This window comes from Podarcis vaucheri (genome assembly GCF_965113315.1).
Source record: "Podarcis vaucheri genome assembly, chromosome: 10".
NCBI lineage: Eukaryota > Metazoa > Chordata > Lepidosauria > Squamata > Lacertidae > Podarcis > Podarcis vaucheri.
Window position 1 is genome coordinate 36,094,455 of NC_138748.1, and position 27,184 is coordinate 36,121,638.

At 40.7% G+C, this 27,184-nt stretch overlaps 1 protein-coding gene across 1 annotated transcript; it reads left to right on the forward strand.

Moving 5' to 3' along the window:
* The first annotated feature begins 11,814 nt into the window (after nucleotides 1–11,814).
* NTS (neurotensin) lies at nucleotides 11,815–25,576 on the forward strand. The gene is made up of 4 exons (XM_082240902.1): nucleotides 11,815–12,140; nucleotides 17,007–17,068; nucleotides 23,493–23,717; nucleotides 25,212–25,576. The coding sequence occupies exons 1-4, from the start codon at nucleotides 12,071–12,073 to the stop codon at nucleotides 25,356–25,358; spliced, it is 504 nt and encodes a 167-aa protein (XP_082097028.1). The 5' UTR covers nucleotides 11,815–12,070; the 3' UTR covers nucleotides 25,359–25,576.
* The last annotated feature ends 1,608 nt before the right edge of the window (nucleotides 25,577–27,184 follow it).

A 27,184-nucleotide genomic window follows, 5' to 3' on the forward strand; every position in this document is an offset into this window, starting at 1 on the left:
AGTACCTCAGGTTGAGAATTTTGCCCCAGGATGAGAACAGAAATCACATGCTGGTGGTGCGGCGACAGCAGGAGGTCTCATTAGCAAAAGTGCTCCTGAGGTTAAGAACGGTTTTGGGTTAAGAATGGACCTCCAGAACGAATTAAGTTCATAACCCAAGTTACCACTGTATAGGGTATTTCCAAGGCTGGGAAGTATACTTAGAAGTCAACTCCAGTGGTCAAAGCCAAAGAAGCAAAAAGAAAAGAAAGGAAATTTAAACTTCAAAGAGTGAGTCTGGAATATTTAAAATGGCACAAAAATGAGGAGATAGTTCATAGTTTTAGAGTAGTTGCTGCAGCAGCACTAAGTTAAGCAGGTGGCAACCCAATGGGAACAATGTGTAAAACAGAGTTGCAAATGTAATAAACCACCACCACCACCACCACAACTATTATTGCTATTGTTGCATGCCACCTCTATCTTAGCAGTGTGAGATTCCAGGAGTTCCAGGCACTTACCCAGGGTACATCTTTCCTTCAGAATGAGGGACAGTGAAGTCTTTAGGATATATGGTTTAATTACACATATACCGTATTTTTCGCTCTATAAGACGCACCAGACCATAAGACGCACCTAGTTTTGGAGGAGGAAAACAAGAAAAAAAATATTCTGAATCCCAGAAGCCAGAACAGCAAGAGGGATCGCTGCGCAGCGAAAGCAGCGATCCCTCTTGCTGTTCTGGCTTCTGGGATAGCTGCACAGCCTGCATTCGCTCCATAAGACGCACACACATTTCCCCTTACTTTTTAGGAGGGAAAAAGTGAGTCTTATAGAGCAAAAAATAAGGTATACAACTTGAGCCTATGATGGAGAGGGTTACAGCATTAACACCCCAAGAGGGTCTCCCACAGCCACAGCCTTGGATTCCCATACCTGAGAGGATCTGTAGGGATAGAGGTGTTCTTTCAAATGTTTGGTACCTTGTTTGCCTTGGATTGGGCCCAGAAGTGAACTGGTAACCAGTCCACATGTTCTAAATGGAACCCAGTTCTGCAGCTGGTGGTTATGAGAGTTGGAGTTCAAAATATCTGCAGGGCACCACAGAGTCAGAAGAATGTGCTTAGGGCCCTCAAACTGCAAGTTGGTGATGCCTGTTGTAGGTGCCACCTCCTGACTCAGGGTTCCTATGCTTCTGATAGTTGTCTGACAGGAAGTTTTTTTTTTTACTAAGTATATATTTTGCCATTACAGTGCTCCAGGATGTCTCTTCCATCTAGCGATTATAGGTACAGAAAACCCTTTAAGGCCAGGTGTTGACAGCCCTGTGAGACTATTATGACGACTGAACTTTCTTTGAAATATACACCTAGTTCTCTCCTCGACCGGATGTTTGTTTTTATTTCTTGTTTGTATAAAATATTTATATACCACTCTTTACCAAAATTGGTTCCAGGACATTCAACAAAATTAAAATGATGATAAAAGTATCATAATAAGGCAATTAGCAAATAAAAGTGGCGGTTGAGGTTTTAAATGTGTGAAATAAATAAAGAATTACCTAAATGAATCTTGAGAAATCTGGTTGATTCCCAACCACCAAACTGCTGACCATACTGGAAGCGTTTCAAATATAACCAATCCATAAACAGCGCCTCTGTGAGGATAATTCAACATTCATGGTGGTAAACACTTTGACAAGAGCTATAAAATCTGTAATGAATTGGACTCTTTTCATATAGTTTCAGGGCTAAAGGCAAATTATAAGAAGTCTGAAATGTTCTGCTTTCATGTGCCTGCTTTAGAGCAAAGACAAGCCTCGGCTCATTTGGATCCTATGTTTCACCGTGAGGAAATACGTCATTTACATAAATACATTTTTTTGTAGCCACAAACATGAAAAACAAACCTGTTTGAAATTCACCAGAAATCATTTAGATTACTTGAGAACTATTTAAATGATTTCTGGTGAATTTCAAACAGGTTTGTTTTTCATGTTTGTGGCTACAAAAAATGTTCTGCCCATCCATGCTTGTTCCCCACATTACCAGTATGGATTCCAGGAAAAGTAATTAGCAACTTGGCAAAGGAAACTTTGGGCCATTGTTTTTGTGAACATAAGGGAGGCGTGGGAGATCTGAGGAAGAGCGCTTGGAGCGGGCCCAAGCGCCTCTCATTGGTCAGTTGGGCCAGACCCGGGGAACACCTGTCTGAAGCCTGCTGGGATTGGCCAGTTGCCAGCAGCTGGATGATCTGGCCTGCCATTTGTCAGATCACTGGCCTGGCCTGTGGCCTGGTTGCAATACCACCACCACAGAAGATAAGCAGACTTAATAAATGAATGGTGCGAATGCAATCTAACAGTATAATTATATGTATGTGTACTCAGAAGTGAGCCCCATTTAGTACAGTAGGACTTACTCTGGGTACATTTATATAGGATTGCAGCCTGAAGGAGCAATCCCTTCTCAACAGGCAGGTGGGTTTTGCGAGCCTGATGATAGCACACTGCAGACTGACAATGGTTATTTCAATAAGTAGCAAGAGACATGTACTTTCATCTGTGCACACATGCTAATTATTTTGTTTGCAGCATGCCATATTTGCAAAGAACCAGACTGATTTAGTTTGATGACTGTTATTATGTATGGTTATAACCTGGTATAACTTACTATTAAAGCAGAGGCAAAATATGCCTGTCTCTTTATCAGTTGATATGCGGAGTCTGTATATAAAAATTAGTTCACAGTGTTTCATAGAGTTCCCAGCAAACCAGAGACAGAAGGCTGTGGTCACTGGTGAGAATTTGTGATCTGTCCAATCTGTTACTGTCTGTTTCAAACAGGCCGGGGCATCTCCCCTGTCAATCTGACATTGTACAATATATCCACTTATGGGTATTTGAAGGATCTGAATCTTTCCCCAACTAGGTAAGGAATCAAAACCAGGCCACAAGACTATGATCACATTGAAATTAAGCCTTATTACATTTTTTTAAAATCATTGTCTTATTTTCAGACTGCACTCCTATAAATATACACACCAGGGAGTAAATGCTGTTGGACACAGTGAGACTTACTTACGACTCAGCATGCATAGGAATTGTACTGTAAAAACAGCAGAGTTAATAGATCTAATCAAAAGCATTCAAGAAATGGCATGTGGATGCCATGACTAATCACCCTTCCCAACTTACAAGTCATGAAACAATAAATCATAATTTTGCAAAAATGTTATTTAGCAAACAACTCTAAATTTTCAGTGGTTTCCAAACAAGTATTAATCAATTACTGGATGAATCATTTGGGAGATGTGTGATACTGCTTTGAAAACAAAACAACAATCCCTAACATGATGAAAGTAAAGCTCTGATCTTCAGACTGTCCTGCCAAAGCAAATCTTACTCATTTCTGGCAGTGCCAGGTATTTTGACTTCCCAAGCAAAAGGATTTCTGGATGTTCCAGCTTCCTCCCACTTCAACCAGCCCTCTGGACTTTGCAGTACCAACGATATCATTGTGAGCTTTGCCTAATTGCTTGTGCATTTTCCTTTCCCACCAAATAACTTTGAGATTCTGGAGTGCAGCATTCATGTCCTGCTCTAGCTGCTTAGTACCACCATCATGCCATCTTCTCTTGCTTCTACAGGTGTCCCCATTCTTAACCAGCTGAGATTCAGGGCTTACCTAGATGGAAGCTTTCTCAATGGATGGTTTGGACCAGGCCCTGCTTGCAGGCGTCTAGTTGAGAATAGGATGATGGACTAGGTGGGCACTCTCCTGATCTAGCAGTGCTGTTCTTATGAATGCAAAGCTGGAAGTGAATGAAAGGCACTTCTGAAAATCCTTTGGGTCCCTTCAACCTCCTGATTCGCTACAGGAGAGATGTACCAACTACCTTATTCTAATTGTGCCAGAAAGCCTGCTTACCATTTTGACAAGTGGCAACAATTGAGGCCTGATGGGATCACAAAGCAGGGTGGGTGGGGGTGGAGGCATCCTTGGCTCTCGTGTGACTGCTGGATAATGTGTTTCCTCCATTGGCTGCATGAGAGGCCCGTAAAGGAAAAATATTTTTTTGGCCAATTGCAGGCCACCTGTAAATTTGAAAGGCCTAATCACATGCCAGTTTGGGGCAAGTCACTCAAGGTGGACCTGAATGAAGCCTTTCCTTGTCTGGCTTCAAACAAGTTTGCCTGCTATCCATAAAAACTGATTGTGCTTGCACCGGGCAGTGCAGTCAGCAAATGGATGTCCCTTATCCTACCCAAATTCTGGCCCTTCTTGAAGGAAACGAGCAGTTTGTTTGAAAGTATTTGCTATAGAATTACTGGGTCACCATATTCAGTGCCATGGAGGAATTTCCCTGCAGACAAAATTGGGCTTGCCTGCAATAGTCACAACTTGCTAGCAGAAAAAGGCATTGGGTTGGATCCTCAGTCTTCTTAAGTAGGTGGGTTGTAACCCCACCCCCATTTCCTCCGTCTGTGTATCAGGTACCAAATTAAAAGGGTACAGGGGGAAGATTCTGTCCAGTACTCAGACAGGGGCTATCAGGTCATAGAACTCCCCAAAATGGCATCCTCGAGAGATTGCCCATACATGGTGCTCATCATAGGGTGATCCAAAAACCCAGGATCAACCCTGTAGCAAACAAGCTGGTTGATTCAGGATACACACCCAATGACTTTGCCAAACATACTGACATCTGTGATCAATAAAGTTGTCACCAATTTGATTCCATTATATTAGTCCTGTTGTTATACAACCCAGCCCACTGCGCCTGGGAACACAATTGCTGATTTGGCTCCATCTTTCGAGATCCCATTTTGTCATCTAGACTAGCAAAGATCTGTTTGGGCATTGTCGTCAGAAAGTCTATGTAGTTTGCTGGCAAGTAGCATGTCTGAGCTCTTCACCCCCGCCCACTGCCCCCCACCTTGCCAAAAGAACACTGTGCGACTCCACTGAGTTTCCAGCCAATTAAGATGCTCAGGCTCACACATGTCTGCATTTGTGTAGCAACAAGAGTTCTGCTTGAATCAGAAATGTGTGCTTATGCATCTGGATGGGATTGTAGCTATACCTGTGATTTTACTGGCAGCTTTTGAGGCTGACAGATTGGGGAAGGCGTGATTACAGCCAGCATAGGGAGCAGCAATGGATGGCATTGTGGGGCATTGCTGTTCACCTGTAGGGCATGATTGAAATTTCATGTTTCATCCTTGCAATTAGAGAAGATCAAGGCCACTGTATGGTTGGTTTGTATTATCATGACCTCTTCAGGTCAAACCTTTGAATATGCCCAAGATAAATTGATGCAGTGATGGAGCTTCATGCTCCGGCACTGGGGGGCGGAGAGCAGGCGGGGACGGGGCTGACGAGCATCCTGGGGGTGCGACACGCCACCTGCAGGGGTGTGGTGCACGCTGCCTGTGGGGACGTGGCACCCAACGCGGGGGGGGGGAGCAGCCATGATGGCACCATGCCGGGATCGTGCTGCCGGGGGCGGTGCGCTCCCTCCACACTCCTCTTCCTCCACCAGTGAATTGATGCAAAATCTTTGCACTTAAAAATGCATGGACCAAAGTTGAAAGCTCAAAATGCAGAACACTGTAGCAGAGGTACCATTGATGAATTAGATCTAACAGCTTACAGCACAATCTTAACCATATCTACTCAGAAGTAAAGCCGATTGACTTCATTGAGACATTCTCTCAGATAAGTGGATTTAAAATTGCAGCCATAGCTGTTCATGAGTTGCACTGGCTAGCTATGATCAAATTACAACAAACCCCATTATGTTTGCATAATTTTTCCCCAGTCAGTGTGATTCATAGACCACCTTACCTAGGACAGAGTTGTGGGTATGGTGAAGCAACATTTTAGCCAGATGGGTATGTTTCCTCAGTGAGAGGGATTGGTGAAACACTCTATTTCAATTTCTCTGCTTTGTTCACCACCACTGATCAACCAAGCAGGCACATTGCAGCTTCCTGAGAACTTGTGGTTGCCAAGTGCACTGCTCCTTTCACAAGTAATGTATTTCCAAAGTGCTTGCTGCCACCATACAGACACCAGTAAATACCTACTGAGTGCAGTATTACTAGCACTGGTTCTACAGCAGGACTCAAAGCTTTATTAGGACTGCACTGTTGTCTATGGATTCCAAATTCACAGCTGATTCAACTGATATTTTTATTGTTGTTTATTTGCTTCTTTCACAGGCTGCTTCCTTATATGTCACACGCAACCTTGTACTTTAGATCAAGCAGGCAGTACACTTGATCTTAGCCTTGCTTTCTCCATCTGTCAAGCCATCAAGTGAGGTACAGGCTGAAGATGCACAGCTGAGGGAGCATGTGGCTTGTGGAGCATGTGGCTTGTGAATGCCTCCAGAGGCATTTATTTACTCTCTTCATTACAAAACATGCATATTGCTCCTTATAGGCATCATGAGAACTAATCACTGAATATTGCCATACTGTTTGGCATAGACTGCTCTTATAAATGTGTAGCAGGGGTCACAAGTGTGTCATCTGCAGGTACCTCTGTGTTCACCAACATCCACTCCTTAAATACCCTGTTAACTCTGGCTCAATGGTACTCCTGGGTAAGCATGCAAAGCATTGCAGCCTTTTTATAATCCGCACCAGTCTATCAGACAAAGATTAACACCACCGGAGCTCTTGTCTTCAAAGATTTGCACCCTGTCCCCCTAAGAAAACCTCTTCATGAAAATTCACCAGCATTTTAGTGCCAATTTCTCATTATATACACGTTTGTATGCAATTTTCCAACTCACACATTCTTGCAAATGATTTCCCCCATTATAATTCATTTTCCCAACATAATGTACTAATATATGCATTTATTGGTGCACATTACTCTCCTATACGCATTTTTGTACACATTACAGTGGTACTTTGGGTTACAGATGCTTCAGGTTACAGACTCCGCTAACCCAGAAATAGTACCTCGGGTTAAGAACTTCGCTTCAGGATGAGAACAGAAATTGGGCGGCGGTGGTGCAGCAGCAGTGGGAGGCCCCATTAGCTAAAGTGGTGCTTCAGGTTAAGAACAGTTTCAGGTTAAGAACGGACCTCCAGAACGAATTAAGTTCTTAAACCAAGGTATCACTGTATTTGGCTAGACAACTGCAGTGCAAAATTCAGAGAAATGTGAATTTCAATGGATGGTTGTGCTTCAGCTAATATATTGTTTTAGAATATGAGACTTATGAGGTGGGTTCACCTTTAAATGTGAACTGAATCAAATTTCTCCCTCATCCCTAGGAGAAAACAGTAAGAACAAGCAGCCTCACACTTTGCTCTTTAAATTTCTTCCCATTTCAAACATTATTGGTCACAATTCAGTTTTGTTTGGGAGAAAATGAAACTGCGACCTGGATCAATAGTGCCAGACCACTTCCAGACTGTTAAAAATATAGCAAGGACAGACTGTGCATTTTGAGGGAAATGCAAAGGCGCAGAAGACTTTGGGTATCAAAACACTCTTGTCTGCTAAGGTGCCAAATTTGAGATAAAAATAGAGGAGAAAGCCAAAGGCTATTAGCTGGAACGGAAATGCATAATAGACTGAATCATGAATTGTTCTGGGACACAACCTCAAGAGCATGCGTGGTCCTTTTTGGACCCAATCATTTGCCTACTTAAACCAGAGAGAGAGAAAAGTCATCCCATTGTTTAAAATGGCATGATCTTGTAGATGGTGCCAGAGTATGCAGCATTAGTCCTCTAGGGGATATAGTTGATTCCCTTTATGAAATTGCCATGTTGATTCTCATTGTATGCTAAAGGGAAAGGGACCCCTGACAATTAAGTCCACCCGCATATGACCCGCAGTGCTCACCTTGCTTTACAGGCCGAGGGAGCTGGAGTTTGTCCGCTTCCGCAGACAGTTTTTCCGGATCATGTGGCTAAGCATGGTGAAACCAGAACAGCACACAGAAACGTCGTTTAGCTTCCCGCCAGAGCGGTACCTATTTATCTACTTGCACTGGCATGCTTTTGAACTGCTAGGTTGGTGCTGTGGGTTAAACCACTATGCTGCTTGGGCTTGCTGATCGAAAGGTCAGCGGTTCGGATCTCCACAATGGGGTGAGCTCCCGTTGTTTGGTCCCATCTCCTGCCAACCTAGCATTGTATGCTAATGAATGTTAATTATTAAATCAAACACTGTCAGAACAGGATTTTATTTATTTCATTTGTTTTTAAAACTCTCTAGTCTTCAGTGAGGAAATGAAGTATGGGAGGAGGCTTAAGCAACCCAGAACTGTTGAAATGAGGCTGCTATTTTAGACTCACTTACTTGGGAGTAAGTTACAGATAGGTAGCCGTGTTGGTCTGCCATAGTCAAAATAAAAAAAAATTCCTTCCAGTAGCACCTACTGGGAGTAGCACCTATTGGGAGGAAGTCACATTGAACTCAGTAGGACTAAGTAGATATGTGCATCATTGTTCTGAGCTTAGGTCCACATCAAGGGAAGGGATAGTGACTTGCTATGGTGGTGCAATTTCTTTGTCATGGGTATTGATGGTGCACTATAAATTATAAATAATACTAGTACATCTAATGAGGATGGTGTAAGTTATCAGCAACTCTTTTGACAAATCAGGTGATCTTTCTTTCCTGGTAACCCATTATGCATAACAGGTTGTAAAATTAATCCCTCACCTTTTGCTTTCAGATTGCATTGAAGCCCATATCATACCTGCCAACATTTCTCCAATGAAAACAGGGACATCCTATTTAGTAGTAGTAGTAATAATAATAATAATAATAATAATAATAATAATAATAATAATAATTTTACTATTTAGACCCTGCCCATCTAACTCAGTTGCCCCAGCCACTCTGGGCAGCTTCCAATATATCTAAATACATAACAAGACATTAAACATAAAAAACCCTATACAGGGCTGCCTTCAGATGGCTTGGGTGGTGGATACCCTCCAACATTTCTTCAATGAAAACAGGGACATCCTAAGGAAAAGCGGGACATTCTAGGATCAAATCAGAAACCAGGATGGCTTCTGTAAATCTGGGACGGTCCCTGGAAAATAGGGACACTTGGAGGGTCTGTCATATGCACTGTCAAGCTGTGTGTGTGTGTGTGTGTGTGTGTGTGTGTAGAGGCCCCCATTTGTGTGTTCATCTTGCACCCAGCTGGCATTGCCAGCTGATGATATCCCACTCTACACCCCATGCCAGAAAATGACTTTTCTTTCTGCAATGTTTTGTCACGACTGCCTATTTTCTTTTTGCCTTTTTTGAAAAGAACATTATCTACTTAGCAGCAAAACGACTACCTTCCAAAAATAAAACAAAACTATAAAACTGCTTGAAGGGGTGTGTTTCCTGATGTTAAGAGTAAGCAGGTCTCTCTCACAGCATGTTTCTCTTCAATACCCTTAGGCCTGGCTGCAATCTGAAACAGATATACTGGAGAGTAAAATGGGGCTTCCTTCTGAATAGACATGCAGAGAATTGCACTCTAAGACTGTGTATACACCATGCATTCAAAACACCCCTCTTAAGAAATCATGGAAACTGTAGATTTCCCCTTTCAGAGCTTAAATTTGAAAGACCCTTAGGAAATTACAGTTCTGAGGTTTCTTAGGAAATATTTTTAAGATGTTCTTTAAATGTATGCTGCAAACTTCCCAAATCTCTGTCCTGTCTTCAGGAAGTAGAGTCTTGAGGGTGGGGTGGTGATGGAGGAATTACATTTGAAATCAATATTCTATTCAAGTTTTAGGCTGTAATTCTAACCACACTTACCTGGGAGTAAGCCCAGTTGAATACGTATAATGGGACTTGCTTCTGAGTATGCATGACTCAGATTGCAGGCTACAGCATCATGTTCTTTTCCTATACCTGTTTATCCTCATCTTCACCATTAATGAAATCCATGTTTCATTTCTTGCTGAGTAATCATGTCCATTGCAGCATGCACTCCAAGCCAAGTACGGTAAGTTACGGCAGAAAATGCAAACAAACAAACTTGAGAAATGTTTCACAAGCATGCCTTACACAGTCAATGTTCTACCACACACTGAAGTCACCACTTGTCGTGTTGGTTTGTACAATAAGCTCAATGGAGCAAGGTGTATTTTGACCACATGGTGGTTAGAGTTTTTCTCATACTTCCACTATGCCCCCTAATGGAAAAAAGGTAGATAGATGAATAAACTTGACTTATTATGCCAACCATGGCCAAGTGTATATTCATTTCATTCATCTTCTGGGCCTACCTAATAATATCCTGTGCAATGTTCATATTAAATCATTCAATAATTCTTTACAAGCTTAGTTTTTGATTGTTTTTTTCCCTCCTGAAGTATGAAGTTTGCATATTTTGATGTGCAACAGATTATGTTGAAAGAAACAAAGTCACATATATGTTTGTAAATCAATTTTTTAAAATTAAATATCAGCAAGGGTGCAGTCCTACGCATACTTGCTTGTGAATAGCCCCCTTCAACTTACTGGGGTTTCTTCTGGATAGACATGAAAAGTTAACTGGACCACATATCGAAACAAACAAACAAACAAACAAAAATCCTTCCAGTAGCACCTTAGAGACCAGCTAAGTTTGTTCTTGGTACGAGCTTTTGTGTGCATGCACGCTTCTTCAGATACACTGAAAGAGAAGTCACCAGACCCTTATACAGTGGTACATCTGGTTACGTACTTAATTTGTTCCGGAGGTCCGTTCTTAACCTGAAACTGTTCTTAACCTGAAGCACCACTTTAGCTAATGGGGCCTCCCGCTGCTGCTGTGCTGCTGCTGCACGATTTCTGTTCTCATCCTGAAGCAAAGTTCTTAACCCGAGGTAATATTTCTGGGTTAGCGGAGTCTGTAACCTGAAGCGTATGTAACCCGAGGTACCACTGTATATAGTGAGAGGGTGGGAAGGGGTATTACTCAGACATGTGGTGGGAATGGGTGATTAGCTGATAGGTGTGGTAAACCAGTTGACGACTGTAAACGACTGCAATATGTCGATTGTATTCTTGTTCCCCTCCATCAAATACGTAAAATGATAACATTTTGAATACATTACCAGTGTATCCATCTTGGAATCTTTGATGAGATACATTTAAATATTATTGCACCTCATTGGGGACTGGGCCATTGATCCAGAAGAACGCTGCTGGATCAGGCCAATGGCCCATCTAGACCACCATCCTGTTCACACAGGGGCCAGCCAGTTGCCTGTGGGGATAAGCATTTAAAAGAATAGTAATTACACACACACACACACACACACACACACATTTAAGGCCGCAATGCTTCAGAATACCAGTTGCTGGAAATCAGCAGAGGGGAAGAGGGCTCTTGTGTTCAGGTTTTGCTTGAGGGATCCCCACAGGCAACTGGCCGGCCACTGTGTGAACAGTTTCCTGGACTAGAAGGGTCATTGGCTTGATTCAGGAGGCTCTTCTCATGTTCGTAGGTTCAATGATCCAATTCCCAATGCGGCACAATTTATTATTATTATTATTATTATTATTATTATTATTATTATTAGTAATAATGATGCTGGTACATCATACCTACCGGATAACTGTGTCACTACTTATATCGTCTAAGTTGCATAGGACATATGCATCACAGTTCGACTTTCTTGTTATTGTTGTTCCTCTTATCGCCCGATGCCTCCCGGTGTCCCTCTCCCTCTCTCTGCGTCAAGAAGCGCGGAGCGCAATTAACGAAGCGCGTCAGTTTCACTCCGGAGAAGGGGAGGGAGGCGAGGAAGGAGGAGCGGGCGAGTGGGTGGGTGGGTGTTTCATTAAAAGACAGTGGCTGTTATGCGTTTATGACATCAGCCCCCTCGCTTATATACTTAGGGAATGACCCAGAGCTACCTTTATGGTCCAGACCTTCTGAAATCAGCTCAAGGCAGTAGGAAAGCCGAAAGACCTCTCAACTCTCTCTCTCCCTCTCTCTCTTTCTGTCTTTCCCGTGCGTTTCCCTCCCTCTCTCCGCGTGTGTGTCTCCCTCTCTCGCTCACACAGCTTGTCCTTTTCTTTGTACGGACTTTACTTTCTAGAGGGAAAGAAGCATGGCAAAACTGAGGGTGCAGCTAGTGTGCGCGATGCTCTTGGCGCTCGCCTCCTGGAGCCTGTGCTCAGGTAAGTCCCGTTACTGCAGCCTCTCTCTGCAGGGCGAACGGCAAGGGGCGCCTCTTTTCGGGCTTGCCTCCCTCTCTGGCGAGGAGGAGGACGCGGGGCGATTTTATGCTAAGCTGGGAGAGCCGCATGCAGGGGAGTCTGCGTTGCGAAATGCCTAGTCAATTGTGAAATACTTGGCCAGTTTCAAAGATTGGGCGCTGTGGTGGAGCCTCTCTCAGGAGGTGTCTAAACTCGGAGATTTATTGCAGTGTGCGTGTGCGCGCAAGACTAACATACAACTTTCAAGGGAGCGTGTGCGTGTGATTGCCAACGCGCGCGCGCTTTTCCTCTCTGCATCTGCTAAAAAAACGGACCAAATGTACCAAAATAGTTCACTATAAGCTATCTTGATACAGTTGGTCCCATCGAGGAAGATTCATTCTAGGACTCTGAAAACTGATGAACCACACCTGAAACCGACTGAAAAATTCCTATGGCTTTATCCAGTCTTGGATAGGCTTGCCGTGCGCTCAGTTCTACACATGGAGAAAGAAGGTGATTCTAGATCAAAACCTTTCAGTGAAAGGTATATCAAGACCCTTTAATGTGAAACAAACAATAGATCAATTTTGAAGACAGGCAGCTGGGCTCTGGTCCTCAGGTCTACTATAAGTTTGCTGGCTAGTTTTAGGGCAGGTCACCTTTTTAACCTGTAATTCAGTTCTTTTTTGGTAAAATATAATGAGGAAAGTAATCTATCTCATAGGCTGTTGTGAGAACGAGGGTGCTTTCAGATGGACACTTAATATTGTTAATGGGTTGTTCAAATATAAAAGGGTTATTGTCAACAGGTGGTGCACATATATGTGTGTACACACACACACACACACACACACACACACACACAGTGCTATTTTTCTTGAAAAAGAGGTTCACTATGAAAACCTCCCTCGTTCTCTTAAAATGGCAATGGCACCCACCTTAGAGGTGCCAGAACTGAGTTCCCTGCATTTTCCCCAGAAAAAGCAACCTCTTGATTAAGTGAGGTGGAGGTCGAATTGGGCTGGCATTTTGATGCCTTGACATCTTATGGATGCTGTGAAAAGCATGCATACCCAGGGCACACCCATCCATAATCAACTCCTATCTGAAAGCACCCTGAATAGGATAAGAATGTATGGTTACTTGATTTGGCTCATAAGGTGAGGAATGGCTGCAAGGCAAAAGAGAAGGTTCTTTCTGAATCTTTGGGCAAGATTTCCTGAAAGGGCAAACTGCATCTTTCCAGTCTGTCCATAGCTGAAACTCATCAATGACACGGTTGATTTCACATGAATTTAAAGGATCAGAAATAACTTTTCTCAATGAAAATGCGGGTTTAAATAAATGTAGCAGCAGATCACCATAAAGAAATAAAGAAAACATAGGGATATTTAATGCAAATATACTGCTTTAAATAAACTCTCCTCACCTCCCAAGAATTATCTTTTAGTAACTTGTACTTTGGAATATCATTTCCCATAATGAAAAAAGCTGCAGTGTGCATAATGCAAAATAGTCTGATATTCCTATGATACACAGAGAGATATAAACTAGGGTAAACCAAGTTCAAATCAAATGTACATGTGTTTCATGACTATTCATGAAATATTTCATGGAGTAAAGATGTATTTTGTGTTCAGCTGCTTCATGTAGAGTTCAAAACTCTATGATACATGGTTCAAGACTAGAGCAAAAGTATTCCCAATCTCATTTAAAATGCTTATGCCTTAAACCTTTGTATCTTTATGTGGATGTAGTGAAGTAGCAACCCAGAATCCAGTGCAGTTACAGTGAAGGAATTCTTTTTTTAAATCAGTGAGGTTTAAAGTTAAACAGCACTTCAATTTTTGTGTCATGCTGAACCCAATGAATCTTACTTTCAAAAACAGTGTTTAGGGGAGCACCTAACAGCTCTCTCCCTTTTTAAAATCAGTTTTTATCTCCCTTTTTATCAGTATATTGCATTTTCCTACCAAAAGAAATGTTAAAAGTACATAAACCATTGTTTAAGGGCTTTACAGATATTGGGTACTATAATAGCCCAGTTGATAACATGGATACTTTGATATAAACTGTTCTCATCCCAGTGTCAGAAACAGAGCTTTCTCAACTTTTTAATTTTTTAAAATAAATTCTCTGTTACCAGTTGTGCTGTTAAGTGTTAAGAAAGTTGTTGTAGAAAAGTGGCATTTAGATCTACTTAAAACAGCAGGAGCTGTTTTCTTCAATGGCACAGCACTTCTCTTTTGCAAATGTTCTATTGCAATCCGCTGTTATTATAAAGCCAAGGGAACACTTATGCAAATATTCCATATTTCCATTTGAGAACATTGCTTTCCTTGTACTTGATCATCTCAAGCATAATCTAGTGATAAGTACTTTTAAATCCCACTGGATTCCAATGGGAAGTGCAAGCACTTGCCAGAAAGCTTTCATTAAAACCAGTGCAGTGCCTTAAGTTTGACAGAATCATACCAGTGATATCCATAGACAGTCCATAGAACATTGAATGATTGCCATAGAACTCACTGAGCTTTTAATCTGAATACTCAGATTTACATATTTATAGTTAGAACTGGACAACAAATAAAGTGGAACACAGCAGGGTAGCAAATACTACTACCATTCATCTCTTTAACCCTTAGGACATGATATGTCAAGTATGACATGAGGTTGAAGGTGACTCTAAGTTTCAAAATCTGATTGTGATTTCATGGAATTAAAACAGGATGCTTTTCATACAGATTATAGTAGCAGTTCTCAAGTGTAACTATCATTTTCAGTTGTCATTAGCATCATTATTCTAATGTGCACATCTCTGAGTTGTTTTCACTTATTCTGGAGATATACAGTGGTATCTCAGGTTACATACGCTTCAGGTTACAGCCTCCGCTAGCCCAGAAATATTACCTTGGGTTAAGAACTTTGCTTCAGGATGAGAACAGAAATTGCGCGGCGGTGGCACGGCAGCAGCAGGAGGCCCCATTAGCTAAAGTGGTGCTTCAGGTTAAGAACAGTTTCAGGTTAAGAATGGACCTCCAGAACGGATTAAGTACGTAACCAGAGGTACCACTGTATGCGCATAGTATTACTTTTGCCTAGATAGATATTTTCCCAGATCTTCCACAGTTCACCCATATTTTTTTTTGAAGGATTGTTTTTCCTTACAGGAAGATGCACACTAATACGATTTCTTAAATTCACTCACATGCCTATATACCCACATGTGAGAGCCAGTGGGGTGTAGTGGTTAAGAGTGGTAGACTTGTAATCTGGTGAACTGGGTTCGCTTCCCCGCTCCTCCACATGCAGCTGCTGTGTGACCTTGGGCTAGTCACATTTCTCTGAAGTCTCTCAGCCTCACACACCTCACAGAGTGTTTGTTGTGGGGGAGGAAGGGAAAGGAGATTGTTAGCCGCTTTGAGACTCCTTAGGTTGATGATAAAGCAGGATATCAAATCCAAACTCCTCCTCCTCCTCCCTACCCCAATGTTCTTTGTTATTATACACCAAGTTGTCCAGATTCCTTCACTACAAAGAACTGCCTACTTTGGGCAGCATTCTTTCAGCAATATCGTTTCTCATATGATTTGTATTGCAATCTAGCTCCATTAGAGATGATGAAAAAAATGTTGATTTTAAGCAGATGTGGCTTGCACCTATAAGTTGGCATCTGTCTGCCACTTATAATTTATACCATAGACCTATTAATAACACTATGCTGAAGATACTGTGTTCATTGTGTGAACTTAATACTGTAATAGATATGATCAACAGATTATTCTGTTTAAATTTTACTAGGTTAAATCACTATAAGTATTATTGGGTGGTTCCAACCAAGTCATTAGTTTTAATAAGTCCATTTCATTGTTGTTGTCAGCTACTGGTGCCCTTGGAAAAACCCTGTGGCAACATAATACCCCTTAAGTAGCTACATACATGTTTGTATATCTTGGCCCCCAATCCTAGTTATGACTTAAAACAGTTAATGATTAAATTTTATTGCTATCAATGGCACAGTGATCTTGATCTTATTCATATTTATTTAGAGAGAAGTCCCAGTACTTTCAATGAAACTCAATCTCAATAATTGTGCATAGGGTTGCAGCCTTAGCCACAGCAAACCACAGCTGCATTGGGGCCAAATGAACTTAGTTGCTCTTCTCCTTCCTCTCTTGGAATGCAATAAATTTTCCCCTGCAATTCAGTGTTGAAATAAATTACTTCTTATTCATGGATCGGTCCTCCAGACTTATCCTTCCCTTGGGGAAAAAGGGAGGAAAGAACTTCAAGACTTGCTAGCATGCTAGTATAGCAGTCACCTATTTTAGCAGAAAACTCTAAACCCCATTGGAACCATAAATCTCTTACTGTTCTAGTCACGTGGATCCATACATACAAACTCACTGAATATGGAATGTTTATTGTGAAAAGTGTCCTTTCTGCCAAAAAAAGGTTCAACGCTATTTGACCTCTTGGATTTAAATATTTTCAGGATGTGCCTCTGGGTAAATGTAGTAGGAACTTAAAATAATTAAGTCATTAAACCTACCCCCCATCCCAAAGAATCAATGGGTTCTGAGCTCTAAAATGGTGGTGGAGCCCTAAAAAGTTGCAGTGGACCAATAATAAGCTGCTTTCATGACTGAGCTGCACTTTTCCAGAGAGAGACTACATAAATCAGGGAATGTGTATTAAAGAACAAACCACTTGCCAAGCATTTATTTTAGCCAGTGCTTAACCCTAAAATCCCTTTAAAGGATATTCCTAAATCCTATGTGTTGAAACTGAAATGCTAGTGATTTATAATGAAATAGCAAACATATGTTTCTGATTAACTCACAGATTCAGAAGAGGAAATGAAAGCCTTAGAAGCTGATTTATTGACCAATATGTATACATCAAAGGTAATGTTTTTCCCCTTTTTGCCACAGAATGCATGAATTCTCAAACATATTTGTTTTAGCATACAATCATAAAACCACAGTTTTACAATATTCTATACAAGGTATTGTGCAAAAATTCTCTTCAATTTCAAAGACAGTAGAAAACCAAAATGTATGGGTGAAGGGATAGTGAAAAATTGATGTTTTCTCAGCTGAACTGTTGATACATGTACTGAACAGCCAGCATGGAATTATGGCCTGAGATACATTTATTTGAGGAAGATATATTCCTGGGCAGAATATACCTGATGAAAGTTAAGGTAACATAAAATCAAATAATCATGTAACTTTTGAAAAGGTGTGCAATTAGCATATCAAGCCAGTGAAAATCCATCCCAAGAACTGCTAGTTTTATCCATTTTTAGTGAACCACAAATTGACAGAAAAATTACTTCCATGGCATGAAATCAGTGAATGATGGTTCCTTCATTTTGAGGATATTGTATCCTTCATGTTTGGTCTCAAATGGATGGCCTCAGGATCCCACAGGTGACATATCAAAATGTGGAACATATGGTTTGACAGGCAGGTAGCCAAAGAAAGGGTACCCAAGTAATATCTCCTTAACGTAAGTGAATAGTTAATGCTTTGCCATCGAAAGATTTATTGCACAGGTTAAAAGCAGGATCTTTGAGACACAAATGGTTATCCCCCCACTCCAAAAGAAAACTTAATCAAAATTTTAATCTAAATTTTGGCAAGCTATAGTCAGTATTACCATTTTCCAAGTCTTTCACCTGAAATCCATATGATCAGGACCTTTGTCTTTGCTGGATCAGATGATTGCAGTCTTGTGGCCTTGGCAGAAATAGCATTTGTGCTGCTATTACTAATTGCTCTAAAAGGGTTCTCTAATATAATTGGGGGGGAGATTCTCTCTCTCTCTCTCTCTCTCTCTCTCTCTCTCTCACACACACACACACACACACACACACACACACACACGAGCCACAGGGTTGTGTTTTGTTAGGATGATGCCTCAACAAAATACTTTTTCTTTGTTAAACTGGGTGATACCTTGCAGAAAAATTTAGACTAATCCTTACTGGCATCAAAAGGCAATATACACTCTCACCTATGGCTAAGAGAGTCTTCACACTGAAGTGAAGCATAGAAGATGGGAGCCTGTGGTCCTCCAAATGTTTTTAGACTAGAACTCCCATCATGTCTTATTATTGGTGATGTTGGTTGTGATTGACATTAGTTGGAGGCCACAGGCTCCCCAGCTCAGTTATACATGGTTGCAGAGGCATTAGCAGCTGCCCTAAATTGCCAGGAAAAAGTATAAAACAGAAAGAAAACATGAATATTTATATATGGGGAAGGGGAGACAACCAAAGAACCTTTCTGACACAAAAATGAGCAAATTGGCTTCAATAAAAAGAGATGCAAATGCAAACTGAAGTTGTGTGGACCCATAAAGACAAGCAGATTTATTGTGGCATAAACTTCCATGGGCGGCTCTAGTCATTAAGCCAAGTCTTCAAGGTGACTCATGACTTTTTGTCTGCGTTTGCTACAGCAGACTAACTCAGCTAACCCCCTTTCGGATTTATAACAAAGGGAATTGCTGGCACGTTTTAATTTAGATATTTGAAAGTGGAATGACAAATACATCATTACTTCTGATGTACATGCTTTTTCCTTCCCTGGGCCACCACCGCCTACTGTCACCTCAAACAGGTTTTTGAAGGCCAAATTCTCCAAAGCCTGTTGAACATAAATGATTGTGGGCTGAACTCTGGCACTCTGGCAACTATGGATCTAACAATCTACCAACAGCTATCTGAAATAGCAATCATCTAATTCCCCACCCTCTTTTACTCTGATAAAATACATGGATAGCACATCGGTAAAGCATACCAGAGGATGGCATTAATGAGATAAACCTTTTCTTCTGGTTTGTGTGATATCCTTTGGGATGAATTATCATGGCTAGGTTCACAACCCATCCAATGGCCTCAAACTGAACAGCATAAAGGGATGAAGAGAAATAAACATGAAAGAAAACTGAGTGCTACAACTGAGCGACAAAGTATCCAACTGCCATGCTGCCTCAATTTTGAACATTTTAAAAAAATAATTCAGAAATCTTAAATTTATTTCTGGCAGGGTGCATGCACTTTCGTGAATGCTTTATTTCTTTTTCTTTTTTCCTCTTTTTTAAATTAGTGTTCTCCTGTGATGAAACAATTCCCTGGACAGGGTTTTTCTCTTGTTTTGAAAGCCAGATCTCTTGCATGCATCATTCAGCAAATTGCTCCACAACTCTTGAAAACTTCACACCCTGATTCTCTTTAGGGCTTCTTCAGATGATGTGTTTATTGAGCCTTCATCCCAGTTTGCTAGTGCAAAGCATATGCAGAGGTTAAATTATGGTCTCCCATTCAGAGCTTTCATCCTGCTTTGTGTGTGGGGTGTTCATATGTCATTTCATTACTCATTAATTCATCACACACTGTCCAGTGCAATTCATTTTTGCTCTTCTAACTTCAAAAAGTGGTTTGGTTATTATTAATATTTTTAAAAAAGGTTTTGTTGAGCAACATAGCCCATTCAATCCACTTCAATTGAGGAAGCCTAAATCTCTGAATCCTTCCCACAAAATAGTTACTTTCTGGAGGCACCATTATTTTTCATTCATTCATTTTCATGGGGAGCCTGCTTGTCCCTCCAGATGTTGTTGGGCTCCAACTCCTATCAGCCATAGAAAGAAGGTCGAAGGATCAAGGACAATAGGAGTTCTAGACCAGTAATCTGGAGGGCAATAAACCCATAAGAATAGCCTGCTGGAGCAAGACAATGATCCTGCAAGGCCTCTCCTCTTCCCAGAGGGGAGGGGTTGTGAGTGGGAGCAGCTTCCTGCAGCAGCAGGGAGGCGTATTTGGTTCCCTGTTTCTGATGTGCCCTGCTGCCGCGACAAAGCCCTTCAGCCGGCCAATAGGGCTGGCTGGTGGGTGGGGTTAGCTGCATTTAAGCAGCCGTGGCAGCACTCTGTCCCCAGTCTATTCCTGCTTGCATCTCCCGCCCTCTTTCCCTTTAGATCAGTTTCCTCTGTGTATTGACCTTGCTATGGACTTCGGTTGGTTGCCTTGGTTGCCCAAAGGACCTGGTAGGACTTTTTTATCCATTTAGCAAATTGGCACCAGCCTCTTGGTTTTTTCGCCTACCTCATAGCAACTTGTCACAACTTTCTGGTATTTGTGGTTAGGCATTGGAATATGTGTGTATTGTGTTGGAGGATTGGGCATGCCCATCATCTACCCCTCCTCTTTTGGGTATTCCATTAAAGGAATCCGGCAGTCGTGGATCCTGTCAGATGCCCTGCTGGTGGCTAGGGCCATGGCACAACCCCCGGTGACATCATGGGGAAGCTTCCAGTTGTATTTGCATCAACAAGCTCCTCCCACTGGTTGTTAACCCTGAAATGACTCCCTGCTGAGCGGGGTGGAGTCATGTATTGCTGTTTTATCCAATGCCTAAGCCAATACTACTCACATGATGTAACCAATGTGGCCTTATTTTGCCCATTAACCAAAAATAATGTGTCTTTGTTTCTTATTATAATCCTATGCGGGTGGCAGGTCTTCGACTCACAACCTGTCCTCGCAGTGGCCAGCCAGCTGCCTGTGGGAAACCAGTGAGCAAAATAAGACCACAGAAGCATGCTCCTGCCCCATGGTTTCCAGCAACTGGTATCTGGAAGCATTGTTGCTGCCAGCTGTGGAGGTAGAGCATGCAAGCATGGCTAGTAGCCACTGATAGTCCACGAATTTGTCTCGTTCTCTTTTAATGCCATCAAAGTTGGTGGCCATTGCTGCCTTCTAGGGGAGTGAGTTCAATAACTTGACTAGGCGCTGCATGAAGATGTAGTTGCTTTTATTTCTCCTGAATTTTCTAACATTCAACTTCGTTGGATTTCCACACATTCTAGTGTTACGGAAGAGGGACAAAAGCTTTCCTCTAGTCACTTTCTCCATACCAAGCATAATTTTATAAACTTCGTTCATGTTGCCTCTTGCTTGCTTTTTTCTCTGAACTAAAAAGTCACAAATGCTGCAGTCTTTCTTCCCCTTTGGTTACCATTTTGGTTACCCATCCTTGCTTTGTATCATCAAAGTCAGCAGCTGTTGCCTTAAGAGTGCTTACCTGAGGATTCAGGGTTGTATCCAGCTAAGCAGATACAGCAAGCCCACTGGAAGTAATGAATCCATTATCATTATCATCATATCCAATAACTTCAATCTGTCAGTTCTGCATGGAACAAGCACTGGATACAAACCCCCTGCAAAACAGAGATATATATGAGTACCTTAATAATTGTTCATGTTCATGCTCAATAAAAAAATATCATTTAGATGAAATCCTAAACATCTTTCAGAAGACCAGGCTTTGCCACTTTTTTGTTTTGTTTCCTGGAACCATCTGTTATTGCATCCCGGTAATTAAGTTGTCAAACGATCCTGCAAGGCTTGGACAGGTTCAGTTCCAAAGTAACCTTGCTTCAAAATGTCTTTCTTAATTAATTAAAATTGTCACTTCATGGGTAAAAGAAATTCAGGGAGGTCTTGACTGCAATTTCAAAACAAAACTTTGATAAATTTAATATTGGTGGGATGAAAAGGCTCAGTTTGTAGGATGTGTAGATCACAGAGTGGGTGCAGTCAGGCTGTCAGAAGCCATGGATCATTTTAGAGGGGATCATTGTCTTAAAAGAGGCACTACTGGATCTTAGAAAGAATCCTGAATATGTGGATTTAATCACATAATGTATTTCAGTTTTCCATTGTGGATATTGTGATGACAAAAATAATAGATTAAATAAACATAAGCTTTTTGTGATACTATATAGAAAACACACTCATTTATGTCTGCTAGCAAGTTTCAATCCTTCATCCTACAAATGAAGGGACAAAGGAAGATATGGGAAACCTGTGGTCCTCTAGAAGTTGTTGGATTCCAACTTCCGTCAGTCCTGGCCACCATGGCCCAAGGTCAGGGATAATGAGAGCTTAGCAGCATCCAGAGGGCCACATATACACCATCCCTAATTTATATGTACAAAGAAAAGAAATTCTGAATGTTAGAAGGAAGCTTTCCACTTTGAAAAATCTCTTAAGGCTCTCTTGAATTGTCACTTATCCAACAGCACAGATGTAACAAGGTTTATTTTAACTGGCAAAATAGCAGAAGTCTGGGGAAATGTTTTGCATTTGGAGCCAACAATTCAGTGTCTGTACATCCATGGTGGAAAATTGCTCGATAGAATGAAAGTACTCTAGAGAGAGAATTGTATCTTTTTTCAAACTAATTAACAAAATTAGTTACAAAGTGTTAATGAGCCGACAAAAAAACCTTCCCACTGTAGTAAAAGTGAAGTGTTTTGATGTTAACACACTTTCCTCATTTGCATTCTTAAATGCAAGGAACATTGTTTAGGTAAGCAGTGAAGGTGAGACTGACTAAAACAGAAAATCTGGTGATCCGTAATCGAAATGTCATGCCCAAAGCGGAAGAGGTGGCTCATGTGTGAGTGATGGAACTTAGAAGTTCTCCAGATAAAATGCATCCAGTATTAAAACAGCCAAAGTTTACTTGAGTTACTTAAGGGATTCATCTCTATTTACAAAGCACAAAGACTTTGTAAATAATGTCCAAACCAACCTTAGAGCTATCAGGATCCAGGTAACATTTTTAAGAAGCATCAGTGGAAATATAGATATTCAAGATATGATTAAAAGTTAAGGACACTGGATTGTAACCATTTCATTTCTACTCAAATTACACCTATGAAAATCTATATCCATTCACTTCAATAGGTTGACTCTGAGTATGACTGGCATTGAATACAACCATAAGCTCAGATCACTCAAAGACTGAGCAATGACAGTTGGGAGTGGACAGGCCTAGGAGGTAGATATTTGATTAACTGCCCATGACTGGGTTGGGAAGATGAACCCTATAATTTTTGTTCATGTATGCTATCACTAGCATGCCATCATTTTGGCCCAGATGGTGAGCTTAACAAGCTGCCAGAATCTAGAGCTTTGTGAGTATCACTGTGACTCTCAGAATCAAGGGAAATGAAATTCTGATATGCTGAGAAGCATCTCTAACCTTGTGTCAGCTTGCAGCCTGAATGACAGCTGCTGAATCTGCGCTATATAGGCAGGGTGGATGGCAGGACAGAATAGCAGACAAAACCTAATCCTCACAGTTAAACCTTCAGCCTCCTGTGACATATGAAGCACTTCTTAGCATACAGGAACAACAGCTATATGGAAGCCTGAGAGCACATTCAAAAACATTATTCTGTTATTCAAGTGGCACTATCTACTGATAACAGGCAAGAACATCTGACATGCTGTGTCTGTTGATCTTTCAGATAAACAAGGCAAAGCCTCCTCAGTGGAAAATGACCCTTCTAAATATCTGTGACCTCATCAGCAACATAAACAACCAGGAAGAGGATGTGGGTGATGTTGAAGAAGAAGACCTCCTGTCAAGAAGACAGTTTCCCTCTACCCTTGATGGCTCTAGTTTGGAAGCATTGTTGACGTTGTACCAGCTTCAGAAAGTCTGCCACAGCAGAACCTTTCAGCACTGGGAGGTAAGTCAAATCATGCTGGGAACCCAAGTTTTGCTTTACTTTGATCATATTACTATGAAAAAAATTTTTTTATTCATACAGTGCACAGATGAAATCATTTGTGTGTTTTTTAATGTTAAACAACAACTGATGAACTCCTTTTACCGGTCCACAATAGAAAGTGTCATTTCATATTGTATCACAGTGTGGTATGCTGGCCTGACAGCCACAGACAGAAAGTCTTTACAGAGGGTGGTGAATAAAGCACATGGTATCATGGGCTGTCCCCTGAGTCCGCTAGATGACATTGCAAGGGATTGTTGCCTTAGGAGAGTGAGAAAAATTCTCAGGGATGACTCACACCCCAGCCATCACCTCTTTAATCTTCTACCCTTGGGCAGGAGATATAGAAGTATAATCAGTCGTACCAACAGGCTAAAAAATAGCTTCTATCTGTGGACTGTTAGGCTGTTGAACGAAAAATAACATAGTGAAATTGACTAGCGAGGTGGTGTGTTGTTCAATAAGAGATTGAATGTTTTGTGGGGAAGGCTCGGTTAATTTCATTGTACACAGGCTGTACAATGACAATAAAGGTATTATTATGGTGTTTCCTGCTTGGCAGGGGGTTGGACTCGATGGCCCTTGTGGTCTGTTCCAACTCTATGATTCTATGATTATTCTTTTCCAGTTAGCAAGGTATTGAATGAAGACCGCCCATAGTTTAACAGGTCTTCAGGCTGGTATTTTTATTCCTTGATTAGGAATGTCATAGATTTATTCCTAAATGATGAAGGAAATTGTATTGGACCCAGTCTTGCCCTTAAACCTCAGAGTCTGACTTCTGAAGCACAGTATGCTAAGTAATACTTTAAATGACAAAGCATTAAAAAAGTACAAAGTCCCATCTCCTTGACTACTGCAAATCCCCAACTAGTTCCCATACATCTAGAAATAGATGGAAAGAGTTCAAAAGGAGAGGGAGTGCAGGTAACATCCAGTCAGTCTTTATTTCTGCACGCAATACTTTTCTGATCCTTAGGACACGAAGGGTATTATTTTATTATTATTCATTTCACTTCTATACAGCTTTCTATTTTTAAGGGGGGAGGGAATCTCAAAGCAGTTTACAAGACATTAAAACATCAAATAAAACAATCCAGAATAAAACATTCAAATATTGGAAGTAAGTCAAATATAAATTATACATTTGAAACAAGACAATTAACAGGAAACTAAAATATTTTCTTAAATATTTCAAATGATTTCTCCAGTTGGAGTTGGGGGGGGGATCCCTATTGGGTAATGGGAGTTGTTGGGGAAAGCTGGTGTAATTGTTTACTCATGTTGACAATTCTATAGTAATTGATTAGCTCATATTACACGGTATTAACTTTAGGCAGCATAGATGATAGATGATAGATAGATGATAGATAGATATGATTCAGATGTGCTCCTCTCACCAAAAATCCATAGGAAAACAATGATTCCATATTATCTTGTTATTACCAACAGTTACTTCAGCAAGATGTTTATGACCCTGAAAATGCAAGCCAAGATAAAGATCTGATGAAGAGGAAAACTCCTTACATTCTGAAACGGCAACTGCACGTCAACAAAGCCCGACGACCATACATACTGAAGAGGAGTTCATATTACTGACTCAGCAGTTAAAGTAGTGTTTATTTAGTTTCTAAGTAACTGTGCTTTATGGTTACCTTATTTCAACCTTAAATCTTATTTGTGTGGAAAATAGATTATGGAAAGTGACTGTGTCTTTCTTGCCACTGTTGTTTCTTGGTTGTGATTTTTTCCTACTTAAAATTCATTGGAATAATACATTTGAAAATAAATCTAGTTTCTAAGCATTATGCATTGTACACCACTGAGAATTTTGAAGAGTTGGCAACATTGTTTACTCTGTGATACACAATCCTTTCAGCAAGTAGAAGAGCATAGTTGTATAAAGCCTTTCAAGGATATTTCATAATTCAAGCCATGTTGAATTATCCATAGTTATTACACAAGTAAATTGCAATATAAAACATTTTGACATTCATGATGATGAGTTATTCCATCAGTTACTATAGAATGCTTATTAATAAATTCATAACACCCAAATGCATTTTTATTGTCCATTCTAGCTCAAACTGATTCAGAAAATGAAGGACAAAGCCCATATAAATTATATACACCTTAAACCCCAGACAAATCAGGGGGATTGACAGCACAATCCTATGTTCAGAAGTAAATCCCATTCTATCCATTGGGGCTGGATGCAAAGGATTGGAGTCTTTATGACACAGTAAAAGCTCCAATCCTTTACTCATTTTCTTGGGGGCAGAGACAGAAATAGCTGTCAATTTCAGTTCTATCCATTTCTCATTTTCCCCCCAATCTAAAATTCAGTTCTCCACATTTCTGCACCAATTTCCATTTTCTGTCTCTAAAAAAATCCTCATGAAATTTTATCAGCATTTTTTGTATGAATGTCTCAGAAATGTATGTATGCAGTTCTAACTAACCTACACAGTGTTGTAAGTAATTTATCCTAATATAATGCATTTTGTATGAAATAGCCTCATCTTTAGGCACACTTTCCCCTAATATATACCTTAGAGAAATATTATTTGGTCAGAGAACTGCATCACATAATTCAGATACATGCACATTTCAAAGGATAGCTGTGCTTTTGTTCTCATATTGTTTCAGAAAGTGTGGACTCTGATAGATTTGGCTTTCAATTAGAATTGAATTTTCTTCCCCAGCCCCACTTTGGAGTAAGTGCCATTGAACTCAGTGTGACTTACTTCTGCAATGACATGCCTTGGATTGTACTGTGAATTTATAAGGAGCACTTAACTGTCTTAGGATCACTATTTCTTATGCACTAGAACCCAGTGGACACAGTTTGGAAATGAAATATTGTCAACTGGTTTGGAGAGCAAAAAGTATGGGGCTGGGCTTGATTTCTTAACTGGAAGCTACACTGATTGCTTTGATATGGAAATTGATAGGGTAGGTTATAAAGTGCTTCAGGTGCTCCATTTTACTGAACTCGTATGGCTAGGATATGATAGGATATGATTTTAAGTTATAGAGAACTCTTCATCAGGCATGAAGTGAATATTCACTTCATGAAGTGAAAGAAGAGTGAAACTGGATGTGAAACTTCCTGCAAAGTGGGAAGAGTACAAAGGTTCACTAATGTGGGAGAACTCAAGGGCAAATCCTTACTCAGTCTTTAAGCTCATTAGGTATCGTCGAACCAGTTGCTATCATTCAGCTTAACCTACCCTCACAGAGGGTATAGAATACAAATTTCATACTGATAATGTATTTTTTTTTAATATAAAAACACATTTTAAGCAAATGAAAGGTGCTAAAATGTTTTCAAAAATCTAATGAGACTCATACATTCACTAAAATTGGATTATACTTAGAATTCCTGAAAGCAGAACTATCACCAGACCATATGCCAAGATAAA